This window comes from Mandrillus leucophaeus, unplaced genomic scaffold, assembly GCF_000951045.1.
Source record: "Mandrillus leucophaeus isolate KB7577 unplaced genomic scaffold, Mleu.le_1.0 Scaffold379, whole genome shotgun sequence".
Classification (NCBI taxonomy): Eukaryota; Metazoa; Chordata; class Mammalia; order Primates; family Cercopithecidae; genus Mandrillus; species Mandrillus leucophaeus.
This window is the reverse complement of record NW_012104020.1, coordinates 1,027,715-1,037,190: the sequence shown is the minus strand read 5'-3', so window position 1 is coordinate 1,037,190 and position 9,476 is coordinate 1,027,715. Positions and strand designations below refer to the sequence as shown.

The following is a 9,476-nucleotide window of genomic DNA, read 5'->3' as shown; positions in this document are numbered from 1 at the left end:
AAAAAAAAAAAAAGAAAAGAAAAAAAGACTTAATGGTTCCTGAACACCCTAAAATTAAATGTAATACTTTTTCTAGGTCAATTTTTTCTTAAGAACATAAGAAGTAATTATACTCTTTAAAAGCTATTTAACAATAGGGCTCTTGGAAATTAGATCATAAAAAAGCCAACAAACATGTATTTAGTCATTTAATTAATTAGATATTCTCCTATGTATCAGAAAGTATTCTGTTCACTAAGAAACTAAGAGCTGTCTCTACACTTTTCTCCTGGTAATTTCCAATGTTTTGAACAGGCTGACTGTTTGGCATTTTTCAGTAACAATGTGTGAAGTTACTTGACAAGGAAGATGGTTATATCTGGTTTCTGCACTTGTTAAAATAGAATGGTAAGCATTCCACCTTTGGCTACCATTTGAATGCTACTGTTCAAGATAACTGCATTACCTGATAGTTACTCTTATTAAATAAGAAATGTTGTATCTTTGCTTTTTTGGCAGTGAATTCTGCTGAAATTAACATAATTGAACATTTTTTTCATTCCTTTTAAATCCATTTCACCCTAAGACCTACAATGCCTTGATATGCTGAGGTTTTTTTCCCTCAAGTTTCTGTTTCGAAGTAAACAGAAGGGAAAGCAAATTATTCATTTGGCTGGCTATTGAAACATAAAGAAAAAATTATTTGGGGATCTTGTATGAAAAACACTGTTCTGATTTGCTTTTTTGGGGAGACAAAGGAATTTTCTACACTTTTGGCACTACTTTAAAGTGTAGAAGTCATAGAGGAAAGATGCAAAGGATATTACTTTATTATAAGCCATGAAAAAAGATATTCCTTCTTCAGCTCCCTCCGAATTGCCATCTTCGGGTATAAGTATCAAAGTAAGATTCTTAGTTTAGATGCAGCTGATTATAGCAGAAAGATAGACCCACGTTCAAATCCTGACTCCACCATTTATGACCTTGAATAAGTCCCATAGGGTGTGGTACCCATTCAGTGAAACAACATCTAAAGTACCTAGCCCATACTAGTACTCAATAAATGTAGTTCACCCCTGTAAACATAACTGGTTTTGGCTGCTTGTGCCCTATAAGAAAGCATCAAGGGTGTTTTTGCTTTTTACTTATCCACATATTCTCATCACAATTCTCATAGGTAGAAAATCCACCAAAAAACTGAAAATAATTTGAATTATCCCTCTTTTGGCGTGCTTATTTTAGAAATAAGGGCAAGGATATGAAACTAGTAGTAGCCCATAAACATATGAAAGGATGCCCAACCTCATTAGTTAATCTCAAGACAAAGCAATTTAAGACCATAATGAGATATAACATTAGATTGGCAAAAATGGAGAACATCTGATGATCCTAAGTGTTGGCTAGAATTTAGATCAACTAAAACTCTTACTCTTTCTGGTGAGAGTATAAATCAGTACAACCACTTTGGAAAATAATTTGGTACTATCTTGTAAAGTTGAACCTTTATTTACTCTATGACCCTGCAGTTTCACTCATAGGTATATATACTGTTGATATATTTTGCATGTACACCAAAAGACAGGTACAAGAATGCTGATAGCAGCATTGTGTATGTCACCAAAAATAGAAACAATCTAGTCTGTGTAAATAGAATGGATAAACTATGATATATTCGAATTTTACCCCATGAAAAATGAGTGAACTATAGCTATATGAATAAGTAGATGAATCTTTTCAGCATGATATTTAGTTTTTAAAAAGCATATTGAGAAAACTATACACAGTATAACACAGTTTTTAAGCCCTCAAACAATCAAAAATGGTAATACATTGTTTAAGAATACAGGCATATGTAATTTTTTAAAAAACAAGGGAATAAATAATGCAAAGAGGTAGACCCAATAGGCAAGTTAAAACAAAATTCTAAAAAATATTCAAATAATACCAAAGAAGGCAGAAAAGGAAGAAGAGAGGAATACAAATACAGGGGACAAACAGAAAATAAATAGTAACATGGTAGACACAAATCTAACAATATCAAAAATTGTATTAAATGTTAATGTACTAAACACTACAGTTAATGGCAAAGATTGTCATAATAGATAAAATAAGATTCAAATGCTGTCTGTGGGCAAAAAGCAATAACCAGTTTGTACCTCAATTTCCTCATTCCTAAAATGGGATAATTATAATAGCCATCTCACATGTTGGTAGAACAGTGTTAGTGTAGAATAAACACTCAATGAGGTTATGTAATATGCATAACGATAATAATCATAATGGTTATGATGTTCTTTCTGTAAAAATTTAAATATGCCAAAAATATGACCTATTGATATTCTTTAAAGAAACATTCTTTAAAATATAAAAGATTGAGTCGGACACGGTGGCTAACGCCTATAATCCCAGCACTTTGGGAGGCTGAGGCGGGCAGATCAAGAGTTCAGGAGTTCGTGACCACCCTGGCCAATATGGTGAAACCCCACCTCTACTAAAACTACAAAAATTAGCCAGGCACAGTGGTACACGCCTGTAATCTCAGCTACTTGGGAGGCTGAGGCAGGAGAATCACTTGAACCCAGGAGGCAGAGGATGCAGTGAGCTGAGATCGCGCCACTACACTCCAGCCTGGGCAACAGAACGAGACTGTCTCAAAAAAAGAAAGAAAGAAAATATGATAGACTATGTTCATGACTAGAGGGTAGGCAAAGGTTTCTGAGAACCTAGAAAACAATAACCACAGGGGAAAATAATTGCCAATTAAAGTTACAGCTCTCACGCATTGTTGATGAGGGTATAAAGTGGTGTAAATGCTTTGGGAGAAGTCCTGGCAATTTTATATAAAACTATACATGCATCTGTCTTGTGACCCAAAAGAAATAAAAGCATATGTCAACCACCCCCCAAAAAAACTTCACAAAAGAATATTCACATAATAGCATTATTTATTTAATGTTAGAGTCTCACTCTGTCACCCAGGTTGGAATGCAGTGGCGTGATCATAGCTCACTGCAGCCTCAAACTCCTGGGCTCAACCAATCCTCCCACCTCAGGCTCCAGTGTAGGACTACAGGTGCCATGTCTGGCTAATTATTTTATTTTTTTGGTAGAGACTTGCTATTTTGCCCAGACTGGCCTCAAACTCCTAGCTTCAAGTGATCCTCCTGCCTCAGCCTCCCAAAGTGCTGGGATGACAGGCAAGCACCACCATGTCTGGCTAATAACTTTGTTCATGATAGGCAAAAACTCAAATATCCCAAATGTACCCATCAATAAGAGAATGAATAAATGAACTAGTATATTCATGTGATGGAATCCTTAGTGATAAAAAGGAATGAACTGCTATTTTATACAACACCATGGGATAAACCTCAAAAACATTATGCTGAATGTTTTTCAAAAATCCTCCCATAAAGTAGTACATAGTATATAATCCCATTTAATGAACAATGGAATCATATCCTGTGTACTAAATTTTTATGGCAAAAATCTGTGGTGGAAAATCAAAACAGGATTGCCTGAGGAGTGGGTGGTGCCACATTTTGACTGGGAATGGCTATGAGAAAAATTTCTGAGGTGATGGAAATGTTCCATTTCTTGATAGCAGTTTGAATTACGTAGACACATACATTTATCAAAACTCATTAAATGGGGCACTTAAGATTGTATATTTCATTGTATATAAATTTTACCTTAAAAAAAAAAAAAAAAAAAAAAACTGGCCAGGTGCCGGTGGCTCATGCCTGTAATCCCAGCACTCTGAAGGTCAAGGCAGGAAGACAGGTTGAGGCCAGAAGTTTGAGACCTGAACAGCATAGTGAGACCCCGTCTCTACAAAAATTTAAAACTAAAAAACAAAATTAGCTAGGCATGGCAGTGTGCTCCTGTAGTCCTAGCTACTCAGGAGGGTGAGGCAGGAGAATTGCTTGAACCCAGGAGTTTGAGGCTGCAGTGAGCTATGATAATGCTACTGCACTGTAGCCCAAGTGACAGAGCAAGACCTTATCTCTAAACAAAAAAGGAAAGGAAAAAACTGTAAAGAAAAACTGAATTCTAATTAATTATTATGCATTTAAAAGCACATGTACTGATATCAGTAACTTACATCGAAACACATCCAAAAAATAAGATGGACTGATAGATGGAAAGAGAGATGAATAAACATATGATTTTTTTAAAAAGTATAGAAAATATTGGCTGGGCATGGTGGCTCATGCCTGTAATCCCAGGCCATGGGAAGCCAAGGTGGGCGGATCACCTGAGGTCAGGAGTTCGAGACCAGCCTGGCCAACATGGAGAAAGCCCGTCTCTACTAAAAATACAAAAATTAGCCAGGCCATGGTGGCACATGCCTGTAATCCTAGCTACTCAGGAAGCGGAGAATGGAGAAGCACTTGAACCCAGGAGGTGGAGGTTGCAGTAAACTGAGATTGCACCACTGCACTCCAGCCTGGACAACAGAGCAAGACTCTGTCCAAAAAAAAAAAAAAAGTATAGAAAATATATACAATCTAGATGGTAGATATACAAGTTTGCTATAAGATCTTTCAATTTTATGTTTGAAATTTTTTAAATAATAAAATGAGGTAGAAACAAAAAAAGTATAAACTTTGGGACAGTAGTCACATAATAGAAAGAGGAATGGGAGATAAGAGGCAGACAGGTAGAAGCAACAGTGTTGGTACTATTATAGCTCTTAGGTGGAATCGTGTTCATAGGTTCTCATTTTATTGTACCTCATAACTTGTATGTTAAGCATATTCTTATATAATATTTAGTACAATTAAAAAATAATGTGGCCAGGTGCGGTGGCTCACTCCTGTAATCCCAGCACTTTGGGAGGCCAAGGGGGGTGGATCACCTGAGGTCAGGAGTTTGAGACCAGCCTGGCCAATATGGCCAAACCCCGTCTCTACTAAAAAATACAAAAATTAGCCAGGTGTGGTGGCGGGCACCTGTAGTCCCAGCTACTTGGGAGGCTGAGACTGGAGAATTGCTTGAACCAGGGAGGTGGAGGTTGCAGTGAGCCGAGATCACACCACTGCGCTCCAGCCTGGGCGACGGAGCAAGACAACATCTTTTAAAAAAATAAAAAAAATAAAAGAAAGGAAAAAATGTGAGAAGACTACATTATAATTTGAGATATATTAATAATAACAATACTGAAGCACTCTTTGTTAAATGATATTCCAGGAAATCATATCTATTTATTACAGTTCCTTTGGGCACAAAAATCTAATATTTACATTTGTTTATCTGAGTCTTTTCATTTTCATTCTTGCAAACTTTCCATGTTCTGATTATTGATTCTAGAGATAGTTCTTTCCCATTTTAAACCTTTTTTCAGTCTCTACAGGGCATACCTTTCTAACCTAAAACCTCTCTCTTATATGCAAAGAGTGTAATACACTATGACACTTTCTACCTGTACTCCCTCTGGGAGCAGAATCTTTGTTTTGTTCTTCCTTTGTGGGGAAAAAAAAAAAGAGAGAGAAAGACATGTTTGAAATCAATAATGAAAGTAACATGGGAATTAAAGTTATAGGGCTAGCCTTGGCTGCCCAGGAATGGAGGCCGAATGATATAAAGGTAGATGAGGATGGCTTCATAAATGAAAATGCAGGTGGCTTGTTGGCAGACAGTACACATATTCTCTGAGATTATTTTTCTCCTTCTACCTAATAGTTCTGTGTTTACCAGATAGGGCAAAAGTGATGAGAGAACAAATACAAATTGTCAGGGAGCAAATTTAAAGAAAAAGCCTCTCCATCTTTCCTCACTTTTCCTTCATGTCAATATTCTTGCCTCTGTGAAGATCTGTATAATATCATAACATACACCAATTTTCAACCCAGGGCAGGGAGAGGTAAATGATAAGCTTTTTCAGCTAGTTGGGAGTCAATATTTTTTCATTTTAATTCTTCACCACATGAGTCTCCCTGGACAACTTATTTCCCTTTTGCTTCTTCATCTGTAAAATATTCATTGAGTCTAAGTTGCCATAAGTTACAAGACTTTCTATTACTTTATGTGCCACACTAAGAAGAAATAAATATTGTAATTGAACTATGATTCAGTGCTTTTTGTTGTTGTCATTGTTTGGCATCCCTGGGTGGGTCATTAACCATCAGTGCTTTTATATCACATTGATTTATCCTATGTTATTGTGTGTATTTGAATAAGTTAAAAATAATTGGTACCATCAACCTTCTGGGTTTATAAGGAATAAGTAGAGTAATGTACTTAAGTTGATGAACACAGTGCCTAGCACATTGTAAGTACTCAATAAGTGGTAGCCATTATGTTGATGTTGATGGTGATTTGATCATGAGCACTCTCTTTTAAGTGGTGTTCATTGTTTAGGTTGTTCTTTGGGGATCAGAATCATTAATAGGTTATCTTGATGAGATTTATTGGTGGTAATCAGAATGCCCACTCATTTTGAAGCTGAAGTAGCATAACAGTAAAATAACATGTTTAGTTGGTTTTCAGAGGTAATTATTTTAATGAGTAGCACTTCATTGTCAATGAAATTTGTTCATGGACTATTGTTGAAGTTACCTCCAGGAATAAGTTCTATTAACATCAACCTCCTGGGTTAGTTGAAGTCACTTTTTATGACGAGAATGTAGTTCAAGTATACAACATGAGTAATTTAGTTCAAGTATACAACATGTGAAACTTAGTAAAATTGTACTAGTGATATTATGATATGAAACCTCAGGTTTTAATTTTTTTTTTTTTTTTTCATTTTCTGTCTATACAGGAGGCAGACAGTGGGGAGGAAGAATGCCGGTCACAGCCCAGGAGGTATGTTTGTTCATTATATCCTACAGCATTTTTGTTATAGGATATTTTTGTAGTAGTTATTGTTTTTTCTCTAATTCTTTTTCAGTATTATCAGATTAGCTTATCCTTGTTTTCCAGCATGCTTCCTTGGTCTCTCAAAAAACCAGATTGCAGCTGGGCATGGTGGCTTGTGCCTGTAATTCCAGCTACTTGGGATTGCTTAAGGCCAGGAATTGGAGACAACGTATCAGGACCCTCCTCTCTTTTGAAAAAGAAAGAGTGGGAGTGATTGCTTTAGGAATCCAGTTACTGACTCAGAAAGATTTTAAAATGGTACACTGGTTTAAAAAGAGGCAGAAAGGTCAATTTTGGCTCAGTTTTCACTCAAGCATCCAAGGAATTATCTTAGGGTAATAAAAAAGCAAATTTTCCTTACCTTTTAGGAAAATATCAACTGAAGAACATTTCAGCCTTCAGTTTTGTACTTGTGTTTTTCATTCATGTTTGACAAATTTTGGCAATTATTGCAGATTGGTAAATATTTGACTTTGTTTTTATACAAAGGGTATACTGAGTAACATACCCAATCTTTTAAAATGCAGTGAAACCTTTTTACCCCCCCTCATGGAATAGTGGGCATGTTGTTAGAAGGGTGCCAGTACCCACTGACATTAAAAGAAAACAATTGTGAGAGAAATCTAGGAAGTATAAAATAACATTTATTTTATCTCCTTTAAGGGGTTTTTGAAAGTAACTCCCTCCCACAAGAAACAGGTCTGGTAAGTTCTAGATGGTCATTTCAATGTTACCAAACTTGTATCCTCTGAACTCAAATGAGCCACTCTAGATGATACAGAGAAAGGATACAATAAGCATGCTCATTGTGAAGAAGCTGGCTAAAGGGAATGCTTCTTTAATAATTATCAGGCCGGGCGCAGTGGCTCACGCCTGTAATCCCAGCACTTTGGGAGGCCGAGACAGGTGGATCACGAGGTCAGGAGATCGAGACTATCCTGGCTAACATGGTGAAACCCCGTCTCTACTAAAAATACAAAAAAATAAGCTGGGCATGGTGGTGGGCGCCTGTAGTCCCAGCTACTCAGGAGGCTGAGGCAGGAGAATGGGTGGGAACCCAGGAGGCGAAGCTTGCAGTGAGCTGAGATCATGCCACTACACTCCAGCCTGGGCAACAGAGCGAGACTCCGTCTCAAAACAAACAAACAAACAAATTATTATTATTATTATTATTATTATTATTATCAGGTGTTTGTTGATATATACCTCCTTCTTGTAAACTATAATTTAATATAAAAATAGTTCCTTTTCATCAGTAACTGAGATTATTGGCAATATTTTTCCTGACTTGGTTATCACATAAATTTTGGGCTTAAAGCTTAATTTCTCAGTGTCTTTAGCAAAGAGAAGTGTCATTCTTTTGCATAGCGCTAAGGAGATAGAAACCCAAAATAAATTTTAACTGAATGTGTACCAGAGGCATCATAATCATATTCCCATTAGAATGAAAAAAGAATTCTTATATTTTCTAGGAGGTCAGATTTAAAGCTCTCTGGGTCAATTTCAAGCTTTACATATTGACTCAATATCTACTGGAATACTGTTGTTCCAAAAAAATTACCTAATGATGAGGCAATGGAAGTCTATTCTGTTATTCACAGTACTGAATTGTCAAGCTATTAAGAACTATAAAGTCCGGGCACGGTGGCTCACACCTGTAATCCCAGCACTTTGGGAGGCCAGGAGTCTGAGAACAGCCTGACCAACGTGGTAAAACCCCATCTTTACTAAAAATACAAAAAAAATTAGCCAGGCGTGGTGATGCATGCCTGTAATCCCAGCTACTTAGGAGGCTGAGGCAAGAGAATCACTTGAACCCAGGAGATGGAGGTTGCAGTGAGCAGAGATCGCACCACTGCACTCCAGTCTGGCCAACAGAGCGAGACTCTGTCTTACAAAAAAAAAAAAAAAAGAAGAACCATAAAGACCTGTTTTTAAAGTTTTTGGCAATACTTTGTCACTTTGACCAGCAGAGGGTTTTTGCAGGCTTCTTTTATTCACAAGAAAAGGATTACTTATAGAAATAAGAAATGAAGAAAACCTAGTAGCAACTATTAAAAAATCAAAATTTGCTAATCTGTTGTAATGTCTTATATTTAGTGTGTTTGCGAAGCTATTTCTAAATCTAAAGGCTTTAGTCTGACTCAGAGCAAAGAAACTTATCTTACCTGCCAGTTGAATGCCCCTCGTAGCTATATGGTAAGAGATTGATTTTTGTATGTTTGACTGCTACAGATTGTTTGGAGTTCTCCATCACTTACCACAAAATAAACCAACATTGAATCGTTTCATTAAGTGTGCCCAAACTCATCTGGTCAGTTTGTGGGTTCAAATGTAGCTTGTAGTAGGAAATAAAATAGTAAACAGCATATCATTAAAATTAAAGGCCAGTTCCAGGTAACAAAAAAGACATTGCATTAAGAATCTATTATTTTGGCCGGGGGCAGTGGCTCATGCCTGCAATCCCAGCATTTTGGGAGGCCAGGGCAGACGGATCACATGAGGTAAGGAGTTCAAGACCAGCCTGGCCAACATGGTGATACCCCATCTCTGCTAAAAATACAAAAAATTAGCCGGGTGTGGTGGTGCATGCCTGTAGTCCAGCTACTCAGGAGTCTGAGGCAGGAGAATTG

The 9,476-nt window shown here is 36.9% G+C and overlaps 1 protein-coding gene across 3 annotated transcripts in view; it reads left to right on the top strand.

Moving 5' to 3' along the window:
• SSH2 (slingshot protein phosphatase 2) overlaps positions 1–9,476 on the top strand; it is a 332,338-nt gene that overhangs the window by 139,619 nt on the left and 183,243 nt on the right. For all 3 annotated transcript variants that reach the window (XM_011990373.1, XM_011990372.1, XM_011990375.1), the window contains one exon: positions 6,746–6,789. In XM_011990373.1, coding sequence (XP_011845763.1) covers positions 6,746–6,789 — 44 coding nt within the window. The remainder of the gene's footprint in view (positions 1–6,745; positions 6,790–9,476) is intronic.